Below are 23,208 nucleotides of genomic sequence, written 5' to 3' on the forward strand. Positions count from 1 at the left end.
TGTCACCACAGGATGAGTAGCTGTCAGCCACCTGGACACATGTGTCACCACAGGATGAGTAGATGTCAGCACCCTGGACACATGTGTCACCACAGGATGAGCAGATGTCAGCACCCTGGACACATGTGTCACCACAGATGAGCAGATGTCAGCACCCTTGACACATGTGTCACCACAGGATGAGCAGATGTCAGCACCCTGGACACGTGTGACACCACAGGATGAGCAGATGTCAGCACCCTGGACACATGTGACACCACAGGATGAGCAGATGTCAGCGTCCGGGGCACATGTGTCACCACAGGATGAGCAGATGTCAGCACCCTGGACACATGTGACACCACAGGATGAGCAGATGTCAGCACCCTGGACACATGTGTCACCACAGGATGAGCAGATGTCAGCACCCTGGACACATGTGTCACCACAGGATGAGCAGATGTCGGCACCCTGGACACATGTGTCCACTACCACATGTGTCACCACAGGATGAGTAGCTGTCAGCCACCTGGACAGATGTGTCACCACAGGATGAGTAGATGTCAGCACCCTGGACACATGTGTCACCACAGGATGAGCAGATGTCAGCACCCTGGACACATGTGTCACCACAGATGAGCAGATGTCAGCACCCTTGACACATGTGTCACCACAGGATGAGCAGATGTCAGCACCCTGGACACGTGTGACACCACAGGATGAGCAGATGTCAGCACCCTGGACACATGTGTCACCACAGGATGAGCAGATATCAGCACCCTGGACACATGTGTCACCACAGGATGAGCAGATGTTAGCACCCTGGACACATGTGTCACCACAGGATGAGCAGATGTCAGCACCCTGGACACATGTGTCACCACAGGATGAGCAGATGTCAGCACCCTGGACACATGTGTCAGCACAGGATGAGCAGATGTCAGCACCCTGGACACATGTGTCACTATATCAGTATCCTGATATCTGCATGAGCAATGGTTCCATTTCCCAATCAGAAATTGAAGGTCATCAATTTTACACAAAAAAAACATTAAATACATCTAATATATAATGAGCTGTGACAGATTGAGATAATGGTTATTTTGAACATCATTTTGGTATCATGAAAGTTTGTTTATGTTTTTTGATGAAAAGAATCTCGAATGAACCTGAACAACATTTGTCTTTATTTCCTATTACTGTATTAGAGTGCTCTCAGCATCAAAGAGATAGTGACGACATCGTCTTTATTTCTGTATAAGTGTGTCTCAGCATCAAGGCACAGTGACAACATTGTTTTCATTTCATTATAAGTGTGTCCCTAACATTGAAAACAGTGCCCCCCCCCCCCCCCCCCCAAAAAAAATAATAAAAAAATATATGAACAAGAAATCAACTGGTCCAGCCTTATGGTGCTTAGGGTGTTATTTTAACAGATTGACTATGATCGATGCATTAGCATCAGGTTCCACCAACATCAACATGTCGCCAGGTTAACTGCTTGCAACAATCTACCAAACATGCATAGTTAGACATCCAGTCTACTGTGGTCAGTCCGGGACAATGGGTATCTGTTACGTGGTATCTGTTACGTGATTGGACCCTGATCTATGACCAGATTGTTGAGATTGTCAGTCACAACACAGATTCATGCCAGTACATAACACACATATAGATATATATATATACCTTGTGAACAACACTACAAGAAACAAGTATCATCAAGTCCATGAATAATTACATTGGAATAAATGGTGATGAACGTGACAAATGTAAGCAGTTGTTAAATCATGAATATGATATTAATATGATCTGATGTGAGATACGAGAACTGACACAGTAAGATTACATTAATCCACTTAAAAACTATGTGAATCTAAATACTAGTTCTAATCATTCATTATATATGTTTGTTTGTTTGTTTGTTTGTTTGTTTGTTGTTAAACGCTGCACTCAGCAATATTCTAGCTATGAGTGGGGACTGTAGATAATGGAGTCTGGACCAGACAATCCAATGGTTGATGATGAGAGTAATGATCCCCACTGTCGGGGTACGATGGCATGCTATCAACCAAGTCACCATCCTTCCATTTGTTCCCCACCAGGATAACTTGATGGGGATCAATTCTAACCAAGAATCCTAAGTTCTTAATGAGTGAATGTACATCCGTGAAGATCCGGGTTAGAATAGTTCTTCAGCAACCCATGCTTGTCGTAAGAGGCGGCTAATGGGATCCGGTCCTCGTGCTCACTGACTTGATTGATGCATGTCACCGTAACCCAATTGCGTGGATTGATGCTCATGATGTCAATCACTGGATTGTCTGGTATTGACTCAAGTATTTACAGACTGCTGGAATATTGCAAAGTGCAGTGTTAAATAACAAACAAAATGAGAGACAATTGTTGTGTTATACCTCAGAAAACAAGGTTCCAACTATATCATGTTGACCTGTATGTTATCTAGTCTACCAGGCAAACAGGTGGTTGACAACAAGAGCAACAAACCAAAGTCTGGGTACAATCAGAAATAATCAGCCAGGTTATTTGTAATGCTCCAATCTGTTTACTTTATTTGCTATGTTTAATGTCACAGTTGGCAATATTCCAGATATATGGATATTGATGTAAACAATCAAATCTTGACCAGACAAACCGGTGATTGATACAGTGAGCAACGATTCCCACACCATCAGGGTACGATGACATGCCTGACCACTAGTCCATTTAGACACATCTTACAGCATAGGTTGTTTGGGGCCTACGCTAACCCTGAATCACCATGGCATAGGCTTCCAACTATCCCATCCTAATGTCAGCTGAGCATAATGACAAGTTTACTTGGGGCCTGTTCTGTCCTGGAACCCCCGATAAGGATATTAAGACAGCAATTGTGTCACCCATGTCTTGTTAAGGAATTTGGAGGTCAAATATCAACTGTGTCACTCATCTCAAGTTTAGGTGTTTGGAGGTCAAATATCAAGTGCCATTATTTGGGCATCAGTTCATAATAAATCATTTGCCAAATATGGGCGGGTCTAAACTACCCTATGTGTGACCTTTAACCTCACAGTGAACAATGTGTCTGAGGTGAAGTGCAAATTCAGGCACAACCTTGAGCAATAAACTATCACATCCTACTGTCAATGCCGCAAGGCATACTCACTTCCAATATGCGTGTTAGCAGTAAGTGTCAGAAATTGTCAGACTTGATATATCACATTTGAGACCAATCTAAACTTATTTAACAAGCATATGAAATAAATATCTAAACTTAATCATTTACATATTGATTAAGGAAATGAGCTTCATGTGGCTTTCACCAAGTGTTTACTTCTCAGATTTTCATTTGAGACAAATGGCAATTAACTTTTCCATTTCCGGGCATTCTGAAGATGTTTTAAGACAATGGAACAAGTCACATGCTCCCAAGAAAACCAGGTCACCTTGTCAGAAGAATGTAGGTTAACTTACCAAATGTGTAGTTTTTAAAAGAAATATTATTAAAACCATATAAAATGACCATGACCTTGAATACATAATGAATACATTATTCAGACATTATATGTATTCCACTAAGAATATTTTTTAACTAACCCGATAGCGTCAAAATTCATATCCCTTTTTCCATGATGAATCAGGCACAGAGGCCTTTTAAATGTATTGACTGAAGTACAAATCCTACAAACTCAAAATTATGTACAAAACTATTTACCACTTACAAATACTTAATGACTTAATACTTCCAGATCATAACGCTCATGATGCAAGGGACATGATCGTGCATGTTGTAAGTGGCTTTATGACTGTTGATGTCTGGAGGGGCTCAGATAATCTTTACTAAGATGGTTGTATTAAATGACAGCAGTGTAGCACAGAGCCAGTAAACAAGAAACATTCCTATATCAAGTTCCACAAACAGACTATTGGTGGGGTCAGGATAGGGAAGTAGGATCTGATTGGATTTCCTGCAGATAACGAAGACGCATGGTTGTCATTCCTGTCAATGTCAACTGGGACATGACCCAACCACGGTTCTGCTGGATTGACTCTTACCCTAGAAATTTGTCCCTGTTAATTATTTTGATCTGGTTTTGATACAAGTCGGCAAGTGTAGTTATTCCATAATATAAACCAGATTTTATTTACATCATAATTGATTCCTTATGGTGCTTGATGGGAATCTGTCTCTGACAATGCAGACTAACATTACGTTTCTGAAATGACAGTGTTTTTCAAAGATTTGCAGGGGTAAATTATCTTTTAGTATATAAGATAAAGAATCTGCAGAGAATATCATCTTTTTAAAATGTTTAAGAAATCTAGACTTGCCAAACTATTAAACACTGTACAAGTTTTTAGATATTTTGTTTCAGGGTCTGTATGAAAGACGATTGAAAATATGACATGTTTTCATTCTTCAATAAACAAAAAACTCCAATATGGGAATATATTCATGTAATGGCACAGAGTACTTCTCAGATAAAGTTTTCCTCACAACTAACTAAAGGACCTTCTTCCAAGATCTGCATGGAACATCGGCACCTGGACTAACATTTAGTCTCTCAAATGAAAATATTTAAGAATTATTATATTTTGGTTAAAATGTCTTGTAATATAAACTTCGAGTCAAAAGAAAGTATACGCCCATGTTTGATGGTGGTTTAAAATGAATTCAATAGTGATGTATTTGATACTGGTATCATAGTTGTCGCGTGAACCTGAAGTTTGTAGTGTTTCAGTGGCTGTTTTCGATAATGTTTGTAATTTTTTGGTCAAATCCTATTTTCAAGTATACACACTGCTTGCATTGACTGAGATACCATGCTGTATACCGACTCCAAGCTGACAAGCTTTCGTATGACAAGACTGGGGTCGAACCCCGGACCTTCCGCTCTCCTGGCGCATGCTCTACTACTAGACCACTGAGGCAGTCTTTTCAAAGAAGAAATTGAGACTTGCCCAAGTATCAATTATAGACTAGCATAAGATGTTTCGGATAGTTTGGTTTCAGGGTCTGTGTGAGAGGCAAATCGGTCCCAAACAGCGAAGTTCTGGTCCCGAAATTAGATACCTGCCTAGAGGAACATTCAAACTGCCTTAATTATCCTTAACAGGAATAACTTCACAATTAAGTACTGAATGACACATGCTGGACGCCAGTGTCATAATACCAGCCAAGGTCCCTAAGTTCAGAACTTTCCTTCTATAAGCTGGGCTTGTCTGATTAAATACCTGGGACTGTATTTTAAATCAGGTTATTTAAACAACACCCCATTCGTCAGCTAATGTTCACAGATCTACTTCCATCTAGCATAACAACCTATCTAACTGAACAGGCGCATTGTTATTTTACACAAGATCTAATTACAGTTAATTACCAGAAACATGCACCATGGCGACGACATAAGTCCTATATGAACGGCGCATACATCGGGGGGGGGGGGGGGTCAGTTTTATACATAGTTTGAAGAGCTCTGGAGTGTGACAAAGCCATTATTGTGTGTTGGAGAGTTGGGGTAGAGATGTCTCTACCAGTGTCACAGACAGATGCGCGTGCTATACTCTCTGACCTTTGTGTGTGTATGTATTTGTAGAAGTCTTCTTTAACAGGGCTTATTCATTGCTCCTTCTCAGCACTATTGTGCTATGGACAAAACATACACCTACGCTTCCTGCTGTTTCCAGTGTAAGATAATAATTGTTAAAGAATTTTTTTAACTCAGAAACAATACACTTCACAAGAATGCTGTATATCTTTCAGGAGTGGTTTCTATTGAAAACAAATTTTATGTCCACAAGGGACATTGTGAACAGACTTTTTGAATATTTCAATTATGAGAATGAAACCCAGTCCCAATGGTTGATGGGTGAACACACTATTTACTGTGCTACAAGTGTCACTCAAACAGTATTAGCTGAAATGTATTTGTTTTCCTGATCAGCTAAATACATAAGATTGAGGCATACAAGAGTTGCTTCCCTTCATGACACTGACCTGGTGATTCTAATAGGAATCCACACTGGGGTTTTGGCATGTATAAATGTATGTACTGGTGATATTAATGCATTGCTATGCATAAATATTGCTTCTCTTTATAACCTGCACACAGTTGCGATAACTAGAACCTTATCTAGCCTAATGTTATGGTGATACTGACAGTTATAGACAACCTACTTGATAAGACAAACAGCCAACAGCTTTTTATCATGTTTATCATTATATGCGTTATCTGCGATGGATGATGATGAAGCTAATGATTATGTGACATATCACACGTAACTTACACGGACACATCACACACCCTGACCTGTTTATTGTTCTACCAGTTCTAAGTACTGGCAGCTGTTTCAAGTAGGTCTCACAGATTTTAGAACAAGACATCCATCTCTATAGACTACACATTATACTCATAAAACGTATACCAACAACATAGGCTAAGATGTTATTATAAGTATACTTGATGTACATAACTAGCCTACACCTATTACCATGGTTACTCTTACATCACCATGACAACTTACACGAAACACTGGGTATGCCAGACTTCTCCATTGGAATTGACGATCTGTTCTGTGGCAGAGAAGCCATCGCCGCACCTTCGGCATATTGCATTGCCCAGGGACATGTTTGTGCTGAAAAACAAACAACAATATTAACTGCGGTCATTGGTCAAAGACTGGACATAAGTGAGTGAGTGAGTATGGTTTTACGCTGCTTTTAGCAATATTCATGCAATATCATGGCGGGGGACACCAGAAAAGGGCTTCACACATTGTACCCATGTCGGGAATCGAACCTGGGTCTTCTGCGTGACGAGTGAACGCTTTAACCACTAGGCTCTCCGACCGCCCCGACAGGACATAACCAAACAACAATATTACCTGTGGTCATTGGTCAAAGACTGGACATAACAATACATGGTTTCAATGACAAGGTTTGAACTGGTTTGGTTTGGTTGTTGTTTAACGCCGCACTCAGCAATATTCCAGCTATATGACGGCGGTCTGTAAATAATCCAGTCAGGACCAGACAATCCAGTGACTGATATCATGAGAATCGATCCACGCAATTGGGATCGATGACATGCTTCAACCAAGTCAGAGAGCCTAACCACTCGATCACGTTTGTCGCCTCTTACGACAAGCATAGTCGCCTTTATGGCAAGCATGGGGTGCTGAAGACCTATTCTACCCCGGATCTTCACGGGTTGTTTGAACTGGTAATATGGTTTCTCTCATAGTATTTTTCTTTTCTTTCTTGAAATATTATTTTCTATTTGATTAAAATGAGTGAAATCAGTAAAAATAGTCAACATGGTCAATCATATAACTTGCTTTAACTCAGGACCAGTAGATGTCATTGCGTGTCATTGAAACTGTCGGCCATACAGATGAACACTGACGAGGAAGTATAATCAAGAAGTGTATCAGTCTCCATAAAATCAGATCTTTTACTCAAATACACTATTACGATCTGAGAAACCCTCCATTGGAGATCGGGTCAGGTGAACCCGGAGCAAGTTTTGAGCACCCATTGTTACTCTGAATCAAGGAAGCCTGGGTTTAAACATATGTCATCTTTCCAAAGAACAATTCGGCTACATCCACGATCACAAATAGCCACGCCTTTACTATTTTGCATTTGGATCTGCACATTTATGTTCAATACAGAGAGTGTATAAAGTGATGAAATACTGTATTGATCAGAAAAAATAAAATCAATATTTCACTCATGTGAAATAACATTCAGACCTACTTTTTAGCCTGTCTGACTATTCAGACTAAAATCAGCCAAAAAATACATAATATATACATTGTTTCACTTTTCCGTTCAAGTAGCATGTTTATTTCATCTGGTGTGTGTGTCCTGTAATAGTTGACAGTTGCACTCATCATGCTCATGGCTGCACCACAGATGAAAATATTATTTCATGAGGTCACTCGACGAAGATCAACATGTCATTGGGCATGAAAAACAAACATATATGTTCTCTAGTTATTGGAGTTTGCTGCAATTACTGGTTGTGACCCACTGCAAAACACAGACAGTCTAATGCCTTACTTTGTTTTAAATTCATGATGCACAGGGTCTATATATTCCCTAGTTCTGGAGTCCCGCAGTCATACGTTTGGGGGAGGATGGTTACACGGCTCCAGAATGTCACTGATGTAATGTCATTGCACATGTTGAGGGGCCTGAGGACTGTCACTGATGTAATGTCATTGCACATGTTGAGGGGCCTTAGGACTGTTATTGATGGTGATTCCAAAGAAAAGAAAATCAATCACTGTTCGTTTATTTGTTGTTAACTTAGAAATATTCCATCTATATGACCGTGGTCTATGAATAATCAAGTCTAAAATAGATAATCCAGTGATTTTCATCATGAGCATCGACCTACGCAGTTGGGATATGATGACATGCATCAAGCAAGTCAGCGAGCCTGACCACCCGATCCCGTTAGTCGCCTCTAACAACAAGCATAGGTTGGTGAAGACCAATTCTAACCCGGACCTTCATGGGTTAATCAATGACACCCTGACTCCCAAATATTAGATGCATACCTGTCAACTCTCACGCATCTCGTGTGAGTCTCACGCATTTATCACCTATGTCACGCTCACACGCAAGGATGACATATTCTCACGCATTCATATAAAATGTAGACAAAAATATTTTGAAACGCTTTTCTCTTTCGATTTATCGCGAATACAACCAACAGGGCGTGAAAAATCATTCAAAACCAGTTTTCGCTGCCCCCCCCCACCAGGGCTTGCAGCCCCTGCACCCTGACTTCTCACTCATTTAGACATCCAGGGGTTGACAGCTATGTAGATGCAATATCTTGCATCCAGTGAGACCCTGTTACTGTGACTTGACCATCTATTCGTCATGCCAGAACATGCATAATCATCTGCAGCACGATTCATTCCATGACTTGAAATGTAATTTCCTCATGCTGCATCAACGGATGGTCCGACCAAATATTTGTTTCCCAAATAAACATGTTTGCACATTCAGTATTATTCGTCATCACGACCATCAATGCATTGTTGACTCACACTAGATGTATACACACAAACATTGGTATGTAAACCATGAGTAAACATAACTACCCCAGACATGGGGATAATAATTTGGGTATTATCAGGTATTGAAAATACCACTTATCACATACTATCAAGCACTTGATTTATTTGTCTTGCCAAGTACCCGATTACTAAAACAAACAAGTAGAGTAATTTCCCTTATCATGAAGTGACGGGGATCACAGCAGGCTGAAAACTGACAAATCGAAAACCAAAGGTCACCAGGATTTATAAGGTTGTAAGATGTTTGAAAATTTATTAGCCAAGGATCAAGGAATTTTTATGATGGAGGTGGGGTAGGGGTGGTGCTCTATGAAGAATGTGCTTTTCAAAAAATATTTTATGGTGTGATTACTGCCAAAATAAGGAATTTATGGCTTTTATGTAATACCAATAGGGAAATGTAATTGAAAGGTATTAAACTATTCTGTCGACTGTGCTTGAAATTTAGCATGAAAGTCAAGGTTGTTTTGTTGTTTAATGCCACACTCAGCAGTTTTCCAACTTTGATGACAGTTGGTAAAACATCAAGTCTGGACCAGACAAACCAGTGGTTGACATAATGAGCACACCCTACACCATCTGGATGTGATGATATGCAATCAACCAAGTCACTGAAATCTGACAATCACATCTATTCAAGTCGTCTTTTTTTACCGTCATAGTTTGCTGGTTAACTATTCTAACCGAGAAATCCCATGTGACCTTGGCATAACCCAAATGTTACAAATCCAAGTTTTAAGGATTTGCCAGTTGGCCCCTCCCTGGTCAGAACCCAGTTTGTTTGGCAGCTGGCAGTACTTGGTTTCTGGTGATTATGCAGCTATTAAAATGGCGCTGGTGAGACAACTGAAAGTTGGAATGTTGTTTCCCTTCAAGGAGCTTGATTTAACTTGCACAAGGTTACACCAAATGTGCAACCATGTTGCACCCTTGTCCCACAAATTTATCAAAGAAACATAGGCCGGTGAGCTACCAGCATCACATAGCACTGCTGTAAAATGTAATAGCAACATGTGCACATGTGAAGTACCCACAGTTTGATGACATCAAGCCCAAGAAAGTATGACAAATTACACATAACATGAAATACATTTTAGATTGGTTGGTTTGTTTTTTGTTTTACGCCGCACTCAGCAATATTCCAGCTACATGACAGCTGTCTGAGTCTGGACCACACAATCCAGTGATTGATATCATGAGCATCGATCCACAAAATTGGATTCGATGACATGCATCAACCAAGTCAGTGAGCCTGACCACCTGATCCCGTAAGTCGCCTTTTACGACAAGCATAGTCGCCTTTTACGGCAAGCATGGGTTGCTGAAGACATATTCTACCCTGGATCTTCACGGGTCTACATTTTAGAGATATTGAGAGTGTTCAAAGATTGATGTTGTGTGTGTGATTTGAGCCCAGTAAAGCCTTCACATACTGGGGATACCGACCTCAACACACAAGTATTTCATGGTGACCCCTGGTCACATGATGGCAACAGCCAGCAAAATACACTCTGTTTGAGGCTGACACAGGAAGGAAGATTGAGATCCTCTTGAATGAACAACGCGTGTGTGTCTCTCACGCTTCAGTGAATCAGGATAGCACACACAACACCTCACACATAAAACCCTACTTAAATTCATTGGTCATGTGATCAGTTCATAAGGTATTTTCTAAATGTGGTTGTATATTATGTTGTCGACTCAGGATTAAACTACTCCAGATTACTTCTGGAAGTCGGCTTCAACACTATGCCTGCAATTTGGGGATACACTTTCAGACACTTTCAAACTTTCTCAAGTAAAATAATTCCCTGGAAAAAATGAATGACCATTGGCAATACTTTTACATGGAATTGTTTACAGATTCCACAGATTGAAAAGTGGAAAAGAAGTCCATAATATCAGCGGTACAAAGTAACATTTTAAGTCCACTAGTCCTAATAATGACAACAGACAGCAAAACCCTTATAAAGGGCACATTTCTACCGGTCCTTGTGATACCTTAACTATTGGACACAAAGGGTGTGTAACAATGTACTGAAGGGTGAGACACAATGTTCAGCTCACATGCATTCACAGCCACATTACTTTTGAAGAATACAAAAAAAATGTTTTCTGAAATGTCTGCTTATTTTTTCGCTAATAACTAATGAAGTACTGTAAGAAAAGTGATTCAAGCTTGCTGGACTGCTATTTGGCTGGAGCTGAATATGTCTTCCAATGGCCCTAGATTCTACCTCACCACCATGCTACCACAAGACCATTTCTTGTACCTTTCAAATTGATTTGTTTAAATTATAAAGGTTTTACAAATTTAATAAGCTCAATGCAACACATTATGTTTGTTTGTTGTTTTTGCTGCACTCAGCAAATTCCAGCTATATGACGGAGGTCTGTAAATAATTGAGTCTGGACCAGACAATCCAGTGATTGACACCATGAGCATCGGTCTTGTAATTGGGATACGATGACATGCATCAACCAAGTCACCAAGCCTGACGACCCGATCTGTGTCGCCTCTTACGACAAGCATAGTCGCCTCTTGTGGCATTTAGCATGGGTTGCTGAAGACCTATTCACAGGTTCAACACATTATGAGTGGTCCTCACCAGGGGTCCGGAAACCGTCATATGCGCCGGACATGTCCGATTGGGAATCTCAAATGTCCGTTTTAAAATATTGCTTACCGGACATTTTAAAAAGTATTGTCCGGACATTCTTAAATTTTGACCGGACATGATCAACAGTTAGGACTGAGCAGTTTCTGTCTGCAGTTGCAACACAATGAAGATTAACTACACTGACAAGCTTTGTTTGTTTTGATTGCTGTAAATACATCGTACCTACATGATAGTCCAATCGGTCAATCACTGTAATAGGCAATAAACTGAGTTGACACTGATTAATCGAGGATTAATTACTGAGAACATCTTGTTAATTTGAGTGAAAGGTGTTTACAACTGTACATTAATACCTTGCATCATCGATGTACCTCATTATCCTCACAATGCTACAATACGTAACCTCAGACAAGAAGCGAAAGCGTGACGACAGCCAGTCGACCGATGCAGATCAGTCGAGCGGATCTGCCAAACCCTCAAAGTCTGGACGATCATTTTGTAAGTCGTGGCTAACGACTTTCACTTGGTTGACATACAATGAGGATTTGCAGATTTTATTGTTTTCAGTAGCTAGTCGTATATTGAATCTTGATTGACCGCCATTTTGCTTTCTCGGACGATCGATATCCAATTTTTTTATGGTCAATAATTAAGTACAGATGAAAAAAGTATTCAAATAACTATTGCTATCAACGATATTTTAGTATTTGTGATTAAATTATCTGTCTTGTTTTTAAAAAAATCTTTAGTTAAAAAAACCCCTTTTCCCGTGAGGTCACGTGATAACCAAATATGGGATAATAGTCTCGATCCAAATGTTACAACGCGTACACTTGAGCAGACTCATGAATATAACTCATGAATATTAATTAGACCGTTCACTACGTTAACAGATCGTTATTATAACAGAAACAAACGTATGTTTTCCATGTAAATCTAAAATGATATTATTTGTTATTAATTGTCCGGTGAATTAAACAATTTAAATGAAAACAATTCATAATTCATCATATTATGAATACGTAAACTTGTAATGTGTGTGAAAAGTCGTACTAAAATACACTATTTGAAGGGGGCGTGGCCTAAATGCAAATGTCCGATTGGGATTTAAAATTTTCCGGACCCCTGGTCCTCACAGTGTACAGCACACAGGTCACAAATCAGACAAAGTTAGGAAATGCTGGGTTCCTAGGACTTATTAGGGCTTCAGTCCTGACCCATACTGTGGTGTCTCCATAAGTAGCTTTCTAGCTTTGTTGAAAATTTGATGCTGTTCACCCAGCAGTGAATGGGTACCCGGTAGAATCAGATAGTAATGTGACACTTGTCTTCTAGCATCTGCTTGGAAGCTTGGGTTGTATACTCCCCAGGGAGAATGAGCACAATGATCCACTGACTTGGGCATTAATGCACATAGTACACATCATCATAATTATTATTTTTATATGGCATCCCCTCAGTATGCTAAAAACAACAACTTTTACTGTCTTCAAGCAGAATATGGTTATTCCATATACTTGACATAGTACATATACAACTTGCCACAAAATACATTCATTTTGCCATAAATACAAAATATTCCCTATATTTAACACTTTAGTCCATACGCTCCCTTCACACAGTACCACTTCACGGATTATGCACACTAATAATACAGGAGACTGATAGCTGGGTCACAGTTGAAAATAATGGTGTTCACCAAGCATATCTTCACAGGCACGAGATCCAGAATATTCAATGTAAAAGTCGGTGAGAGAAGGTCACAAGAGGATCAAATTTCATATTTAATACATAGGTGAAAACTTGCTGCTGCAGCACAATATTCACACAATGTGAGTTGTGACATGATGGGACATACTGCACGTATCACGTAGATGTAGTTGTAACAAGGATGCTGGGAGGAAATTAGACTTGCATTAGTCCAAATCATAATTTCCAGATTATATAAATAACAAGGACAAGTTGTCCCTATAAGAGACTGGTGTCCTTATCTAGACTTGCCTATTATAATGATCATGATGATAGAATTACTATACATGCATGGACTTATCATTCACTACAGCCTGGGGGAAGGCTAGGAGGAAATCAAGGTATTGTGTTTCTTACACTAAAGGAGGGGGGTAGGATATAAGGTCTCTTTTAGAAAACATTGAAAGTTTAGTATGAACATTTTCAGAACTGTTCAAATGTCTGACAACTAGTTTGTTGTGATATTACTGGAACATTAAATTGCTGCATAAAACCTGACTGAATACAGCCTCATTGTGACTTAACAAAATAGTAAACGTTTGAACAATACTTCAGCCACCTAATGGTAATGAAGCATAATAATTCATACTAAAACAAGCATCATCAGCAGCAAGTGCTTCTGAAAGATTTATGAGGAAAATGCACAACAGATATTACAGCTCTGTTCATCCTGAAGTCATTATTCATGATTCAAAGGACAACGGAGTGTGCGTATAAGAGGACATTAAGTCAATGGGGTGTCTTCTTTATGGAATCACAGTCTGTCTGTGGGTGGCTGTCATTGTCAGAAACATCGGGTGTGGGGGGTCTTGCAGGGGTGGGGATGGTGTCAGGGCAGATTGAGGGGAGACAGTCCTTGGGTAAGATGGGGGTCTTGTCAATGGTAGGAGTCAAACGAGGGGTCAGGCAAGATGAGGGAAGGTAAGGTGGGTCTCTTCTCAGTGGAAGGTGTATGATATGGGGTCAGCCATAATCAAGTAGGGGGTGAGACTGAGGGGTGGTGGTCTAAACACAAGAGATAGGTGTGAGATGGGAGGACAGACATAATCCGAGAGGTGTGTGAGACTGATGGGAACGGTTTCAATCCAGATGGAGATCTTGTAAGGGGTGGGTGTCAGGATTAAGGGGGGTCAGGCATGACAGAGGGGGTGACACTGTGAGAAGGATAAACCTAAGTCAGGCCCAAGAGATGATAATGATCCACCAAGATGGGAGGTCTTCCCGTCTACCCAGAATAAATTTCAAAGCCCATCAATTGCCCAGGTCTATCTTCAACAGACAGACTGCCCTATCTACACCCTAGATAATCCCACTAGTAGACACCCAACATACAACCAGGGTCATATAGTTTCTACCACTTGTCTCTCTGGGTTCACGCCTCACTGCTTCCAACTACCAGTGTTTGCTCTACTGATCACAATCTGGCTGATCCTATACAAATGTTTATTTGATCAGGTATTTGGAAGGTACCGTTAGCAAGGGCTGTTTTCTTGCACCAAATAACAACTAACAAAGCCCGACACTTTTCTTCCACTCCATCAAATATGAACAAAATGACCTAGGCTGTATTTGGGATATGGTATTGCCCCGAGTCATTCTGTGAACCAAAGTAGAATGCTTGTGATATTTGTTTTGTCTGACCATGATTAAGGAATTGTGATATATGAACTGAGAGAATACTGCCTGGAGATATGTACTCTGTTTAAGATACACAAGGAAGTAATGGACATTACATCGGTGGGACAAGTCCAACTTATCTGTATTTACATTATGCCTAACATCTAACTTGTACTCCCACCAGAGCTATAGTAGTGTTTATTTTCCACTTAAAAGCGAATGGAAAAGGGACAGAGATTCTTATCTTTGAGTGCATGTGTTTGAGTTTTTTTCGTTCAAAATTGTTTTTTACATTGTACATTTTGACGTGCCAAGGGCTTAGGTCTTCATTCATGTGTGCCACTGGGATTTCAGATGAGCATTAACCTTGTGATAATGTGATGAAATAAATATATTAAGAACCATGGTCTGTTTATCCAGCCTTCATTACAGCTGATAATTCTTAATAGTTTTTTTCACGACACTCAACATGCTCAACGATCAATAAGTTATTTTTCATTTTCCATTTTGATTGTGATAAAGTTGAAAGCCTGAAATTGTTTCCATAATTATTCTTCTTCAAGAAAATGAATGAATGAATGAATAAATAAATAAATAAATAAATAAATAAATAAATAAATAAATAAATAAATAAATACAAACAACAACAAATACTCTATGGACCATGAATAATAGTCCACATGGAACATTTTAACTTTAAGTATGTTTTCAATTTAGCTTAAGTTTTCCTTCAAGAACTAATGAAGCATCGATCATCCTCTGGAATTCTCTAACCAGTTGAGTGCCCACGTACTATTTCTATAATAAAGCCTAGAGTGTATGTTTCCTGGAGCAGCTCCTGTGGTTGTGTATACACAACTTATCTAGCATACCTATCTTAATCCCAGTACTTTCCCCGGGTGAGGCGGCCCCTGGTGATGCTACACCAAGGCCATCACAACACCCTCCAGCCTCCAGCAACAGATTAAGTCAGACACCACTCCTTGGGCTTGAAAGTGAGTGAGGAAATGAGAATGGTTTTGTGGTGCTTTTAGCAAGATGCCAGAATGGCAGAGGACACAGGAACTGGGATGCAACATTGTCACTATCAGTGTTTGAAATAAACAAGTTGCCAGGCTGCCATCAGGACGCACAGGCCCAAGGCATAAGGCATAAGGCATAAGGCATAAGGATCCATACAAGTTACAACTTTGAAAGCATGGGGCCGGCATGAGATCTACCTGCCACAGGCTCAAAGTAACGGGCGGGTGGGAATTTCAAACATTGGTCACTAGCCTACTGGCCCAAGCCATTGTCTATTGTATATAGTATCCTAATGGCTACTAGAATTTTAGGCTTATTAGGGGTGTCCTTATATGTTCTCACTATTTGGGCTGTAAATGTTTATGGTAAAGCTGCATCCTGCAGAAATTGGCATCACACTTGGTACCCATGTTGGGAATCAAAGCGGAGTCCAGTTGCCAAGCCAGAGCCTTTGAACCACTGGGATACCCCACTGCACCGGTGTTTTCAAGTCATATGCTTCATGAATAGAGGGATATAAGTGTTTGACATCAAAGGGGTTGTTGGGTCCGTGATGTTTGCTCCTATTCTAATCTGTCAGTAAGGGGTGCCCGTATCTGTCAGTAAGGGGTGCCCGAATCTGTCAGTAAGGGGTGCCCGTATCTGTCAGTAAGGGGTGCAGCATCAGTAAGGGGTGCCCGAATGTGTCAGTAAGGGGTGCCCGAATCTGTCACTTTTAACATTAAGGTAATGACTCTCCATGCTTAATTTGGAACACTGATTATGCTGCAGCATATCCTGATGCCATGAATAGAATTTGTAAACTGTATCAATGTGTGGATTCAAACCCTGGTCTGGCGTTATGAGCAAACACACCGTAGACTAGGCCAGTAATAAACCAGTCATTTGATTTTCATCCTTCCCGCCTCACAACCAAACATCCCGTCTGACAGCTACCAAAGACGAAAACATTTATTGTACATGTTTCATTCTTTAAATATTGCATGAAATACACTACATTCATAAGAGTCCAAAAAACACATTCTCTTAATCATAGGTAGATTTTGATGATTAACCAGCTTAGGACAAGTGAAACGTTTCTATATTTCACTAAAGGGAAAAATGGCTTTTTCAAAGTCTGGCTGCACTGGTGTAAAGTTGTACCCAACAATGCAAGGAATATATCTGGGCATTTCCTAGGGTTGATTTAACTCCATGTGTATGCACCAATGGTATAAATTCCCATTTTGAAATCTTAAACATCACAAGTTCTTCAAAATCAATATTATATTTGCAATGGTGGCTTGTATTTCACTTATAAGAAGTTGATCGATGCTCATGATGTCAATCACTGGATTGTCTGGTCAAGACTCGATTATTTACAGACCGCCGTCATATAGCTAAAATACTGCTGAGTGAGACGTTAAACGACAAACAAACAAACAAACAAACAAGAAGACCAGCATTGTTGCACACACAACTACGCAGGCCTCAACCTCATCGTAATTACCCACAGCAGTTCATACAGCTGTAACAGCCACCTAGTCATAATGTAACCTTACATTTCCATGAACATTTAATGCAAACAGTTTCACCTTTCTTGATCAAATCTCAGCAGGTTGAGCGTCGCGAGAGCCTGGTCGAGAGGATCATCACTGTCCTGGGTTGCGTGGATCCGGCGTCGCTGGAACAAGTGGCTGTCAGTCGTCTCGTTGAGAGACTGAAGTCGGAGCATCTTTGCAGCCATTGTGTTAATGAGCACACAGACACGTAAATACAGACAGAACACGTAACAAGTGCCTCAGAACACGCTTTGGGAGAAGACGACAGAATCCAAATGTCGCGACAAGAATGTTTCAGCCTGTGGACACACCTGAGAATACCTGTGTCAATATATACGTGTTACCCTGTAGGATATGGGCAACGATCCCAACTCCTCCCAACTCCAAAACCCTCTACACAGAAATACCCAGCACTTGAGTACACCAAACTTGTGTTTCTTGTTATAATTCTGAAGAGGGTATTTCTAGAAAATGCTGATCATAAGTCAAGTAATGCTTACAAATACATTTCATCATGCCAAATTATTTTTTCAATCCTGCTGAGAAGTTCTCATGTTACTTCTATTCTCTGTATTTGATTTCAATGCTAGGTGTTCTATTATAACTTCAGTCAGTGCTGAATATAGGCATCTATTTAACATCAACAGATGAAAATTACTTCTTCAAATATTCAAACAATGTCTTTGTCAGGCCTGATATTGTTAGTAATGTGGAATGAATGAGCCCATCAAGTGGTATTGACAGTGTATTACAGGCTCTCGCTCCAGCATGTCATCTTAAACGCCCATTTCAACAAATGTTGCTGTTTACTCTAAAGCAGCTAAGTGGGCCCAAACAGAAATAGACTTACAATCTGGCTTCCCCTAACTGGCTTACAAAACACAGAACAAAAACCTTAAAAGGGATGATTACGGTAACATTCAAATTTAAAATTTTCAGGAAGATTTCTGAATGGTCAGGTAAGAATGAGAAACTGAAAAAATATTTCAACTTTGAAAACTTATTTCTTATGTTAAAACTAAAAACCAAACATAGATTAAACTTTGTAAACTTCAATTCAAGAAAAATTAAAGTATTTTTTTTCTTAATTTTTGGATTTGACAAAAATTAAATCTTGATTACCGTAGTTCCTATGAGACAAATGAAAACAATATGGAGATTGAAAATTTCAAAATTAAAATAAACATTAGCAGCTAAAAAATCCAAGTTTGTCTGTGCTCAGGCTGGACCCCCATATATTCAGCAACAGCTAGATTCAACTCGAGTCTGCTACACAACTAATGACTGATGTATAACTCTTCCCTGTATTACATTATATAATGGCATCGAATGGATGTTCCAAATGCTGCAAGCTATGAACACCTTCACTTTGCATACAGAGACACAGTTTTAGCCTGTTGAACACATTGACGCACAGGTGTTTCAACAAATCTTTGCATCTGATGCAAATCCCACATATACATACATCCTCCACAATAATCAGTGAAAATCCATGCCTCTTCAAATCCTGAAGTCTTGTAAACTTGTCCACATTCCAACCAAATAAATCTCCACTTTACAATAATCCGAATTGAATTTCACACACCTTAAAAAAACATTTCCTCAAAGAAATGCAAACATGCCTGTCACAATGTCACAAAAAACCTCCAAATATAAACGAGTTATTCACAACAGACTGTCGTGCCCACTGAGCCTGTGTGTATCTCGACACCACCAAGTATACTACCGTGAGGGGATATATTCCAACTAGGCCCCGCCTCCACCCGGGCTGACCCAGATATGTCTACCTGTCGTCTATTTCACTGTTGACACCTGAGCTCGTCAATTTCAGTTTGTAAATATCACTTTATCTGCACGCACACACGTGGGAAGTACGACTTGATAGAGCTGTGGGGGTTGCCAGCTCGGGCTCGATCTAGGGCGATCTAAGATGATCTAAGGTGATCTAACACAGCAGTCCTGAAGTAACCAAAGTGTGACAGAATTCCTGCTATTGTGAACGACACAGAGAGGACACGGTGTGGTGAAATAGATTAGCATTACAATGTTGCTTGGCCATCTGCTGCTTGTTGGGCCCTTGACAGACAGCAATGTACGAGTTTTACACATGTAACACATTTCAATGACACAACACAAGTCAAACTGACAGCTGAGCTTTTGAATTATGGAAACGGACAGAATCGATAGAATTATTTACAAGAGATGATGTCTGATTCATAGAGCATGGTGAGTTGCAATTACAATATCAATTCATCATATGTTATCAAAGTCCAATGTACAGCCATGAAAAAATGTCTATTTCAGGTTTTTGAATGATGATACATCCTTTTTGATAGTTAACTGTCAGCTTTGACAGAGTTGTGAAGTATCTAAAAGGTGACTAACGTTCATAAAAACAATGCTAGAACTGGTTCTACTGAACTGTAACATTCCTGATATTGTTTCAACAACTGTGCTGCTATGATGTCATTTGAATTAAATAGATGTCACTCAATGAACTGACATCCAGTTCGTTTGTTGTTTAACCCTGCACTATATGACGATGTTCTCTAAATAAACAAGTCAGGACTTGACAATCCAGTGATTTACTTCATGAGCATTGATCTCCGCAATTGGGATACGATGACATACATCAACCAAGTCAGCAAGCCTGACCACCTGATCCCGTTAGTCGCCTTTTACAGCAAGTATGAGCTGCTGAAGACCTAGTCTAACCTGTTAGTAACGTTATAGGTGTGTAACACACTCACACCTCTGTCATTTTGTATGACCACATCTTGGTTCTGTGGATGATGCTCAAACACTAAGTTTTAAATAAAAAAGGAAAGCCCTTTCTATTACATACATAACAAGAAATGTCAGGGATCATAAACAATTCCAGGGGATTGGTTTTTATGAAATGTGCTCAGTTTTCGCTAAAAAATAAAATATTCCAAACTACTCACAATGAGTATAAACAAACAGCATCACTCTTGTTTTGTTTCTATTTCTACAGTGATATCCCAGGGTCCCCCATTTTAATGGCTGGGACCCCCAAATTCCAAACGGAGAGTCCCTTGCCCCACGGCTGTACAGACCAAGGTATATTCTTGCCTCCATGAAAGTCAGTATGAAAATGGATGTAATCCTTTTACTTGTTAAAAAAAATACCTGTCGCATGCAATTTGTTTTTATTTTCACCACCAACAATGCAGTTTTTAACAAAATATATTAATAAACAAGGCTATAGTTCATCCGTTCTTTCTCACGTTACCATGGCAACAATGTAAATTATGCAAACCGAGGACAATGCTGTTTAGCATTGTGCTGTATTTAATTCATTTACAAGTGTCAACTAGCGACACAAGCTAACACCACACCCCTGAATACAGCCAGTTAGTCAGGTATGTAGGAGTCGCTGCCTAAGCCTCAAGTTGAAATAGTTTGCATACAATAACCTTAGTTTAAATTTCATCACTGGTAGTGTTAAAGGCACATTTTATCACCCTGAAGAATACATTAATGAAATAAATGTTACATAAAACTTAAAAACTTTCAAAATATGAACTAATTTGCATTCTTGTCTTAATAAATGCCTCTTGTATATTTGCCTCAGAATAGACAATATTCTTTCTCTTATCGATGATATATCAAAGATTTCAGAGATAGAAATTCATGAGTAGTTCAAATAACAAACATTTATTATCACATATTATTTTTGGTAAAAACATGATTTCAACATGTGCCCTTTGTACCTTTACAATTTTAACCATGACATCAGCAAAAAAAATGTTACAAGGAATTTCGAACCATGAGAGTCTTATACAGCTGACAACTTATTTCATTTCTTGTATCAAAAGAACTTTAATCTTCCTCAGTTCTACACTGAACAGTTTTTGTACTGAAACAGAAACTGGGGAAATTGTTCAGGCAGGGGTAGAAACTAACATATTTAGTCCACTAGTCCTCATAATGATAACACAAAGCAAAACCCCTAAAAAATGGCAAATTTCTACTAGTCCTTATGATACCTTAACTATTGGGCAGTTTGGCAAGGACAACAATTTCTAATGCTGGTTTAGGTTACTTATTGTATACATCAGCTGGTTTGCAAAACCAATCAACATAAAAACAACTGACATTAGAACACTTGTTTTAAAGCTGGCCACTTAATGCCTTGGTGTTGTCCCAGGAACATACAAGTCAATACTTCACAGCTACTTGGAGGACGAAACCACCGCCACTTACAAATTGGTATCGGGAATCTTTAACTTTAGCGTTGTCAGTCAAAATCCTGATTGATGTTGTGAACTTTACTTGTGGATGTAGACAAAGATGACACAATCTGGTGACTACTGCAACGTCCAACGTTAAACTGAATGTCCTTCCAAGTGTCCATGTCTTTGCTTTTCCCTCACTGACAGTAAGTTCATTTGTAAACAATTTAATTCATTTTTTCCCCATATATTTTCAAACCACCACAATTGGATTGTGGGCCAAACATTTGGTAAACCAACTGCCCGCCTCCGCGGTCTAGTGGTAGAGCGTCTGCCCCAAGAGAGGAAGGATGAGGTTCGATCCCCGGCCGGGTCATACCAAAAGACGTTAAAAGATGGTTCTTGTTGTTACCCTGTCTGGCGCTCATCATGAAGTGGCTAAGACATGGCCTGGTCGGCTCGGAGCCAGTATACTGTATCTGAGTAGGGTATTCATGTAAAACTGGTATGGTATGCCATAGTATCTCAGAGGGCTAGCAGTATAAAATCAGCATTAGTCTGGACTAGTACATGCATGCACGCCTAGTAAGCTCAGCAAGTAAAAGTGCATTTTTGATAACACTAAACTGTACAAGAAATGATGCTTAGTTCCAGGTTAGTAGATTTAAAAGTTTTGGCAGTGGTATTTTGCTGACAAAAGATTACAACAGGGGCAGACGTGGGGTTGAAACTCACTACCTTCAAATCCTTGTACCACTTAGAGTGAGTGAGATGGAATTTACATCGTTTTCAGCAATATACCAGCAATCTCAATGCAGGGGACACCAGAAATGGGCCTCGAATCTGGGCAATCAGCGTAATGATCAAATGCTTTAACCACTAGCCTACCCCACCGTCCCTTGAACCACTACGAGAACCTGGGTCTTGATATTTGTATAATAGTGATTCAAGTATATCATTGCAATATTCCTACAAGCATATTATAGCAATATTTATATAAATACTCAAAAAAGCATATAAACACAGTGTCAGTAAAACTGTTATTAAATGTATATTGCTAGTATTTTGTAACCACAGAGGTAAAACAACACCATGTCTTCCCCAAACTACAACTGTTTTGTCAGGTAACAACATATTTTTATTGTCAGGGGAAAAAATGTCTGGAATGATGACCTGACCTTGTTCAAAAACGAAATATGAGGTCATTACTCTCATTTGACACTCCTGGACCGCAGGGGCAATGTGAGATATATATCTGTTTGTCCCTGGGTAAGTGTATTATCAATCATATTGCCCTCAGCCAGGATAGACACTAGTCCCTTGATTACAGCTGAACTCTCCCGAGTCAAGGCACAGGTCTCCATTAACTCTCAGGTAAATGTTTTC

At 39.7% G+C, this 23,208-nt stretch overlaps 1 protein-coding gene across 6 annotated transcripts in view; it reads right to left on the reverse strand.

Annotated features, from left to right (window-relative positions):
* LOC124152641 (LIM and senescent cell antigen-like-containing domain protein 1) overlaps positions 1-23,208 on the reverse strand; it is a 59,190-nt gene that overhangs the window by 23,515 nt on the left and 12,467 nt on the right. For 4 of the 6 annotated variants that reach the window (XM_046525642.2, XM_046525640.2, XM_046525639.2 and 1 more), the window contains exon 2: positions 6,505-6,615. In XM_046525642.2, the coding sequence (XP_046381598.1) occupies positions 6,505-6,615 (111 nt within the window). Of the gene's footprint in view, positions 1-6,504; positions 6,616-17,659; positions 19,443-23,208 lie in introns of those variants that run through there. The other 2 variants (XM_046525638.2, XM_046525637.2) reach the window with 1 other exon arrangement.

Source organism: Haliotis rufescens, unplaced genomic scaffold (assembly GCF_023055435.1).
Source record: "Haliotis rufescens isolate VD_foot unplaced genomic scaffold, xgHalRufe1.0.p SCAF_9, whole genome shotgun sequence".
In the NCBI taxonomy this organism is placed as follows: Eukaryota; Metazoa; Mollusca; class Gastropoda; order Lepetellida; family Haliotidae; genus Haliotis; species Haliotis rufescens.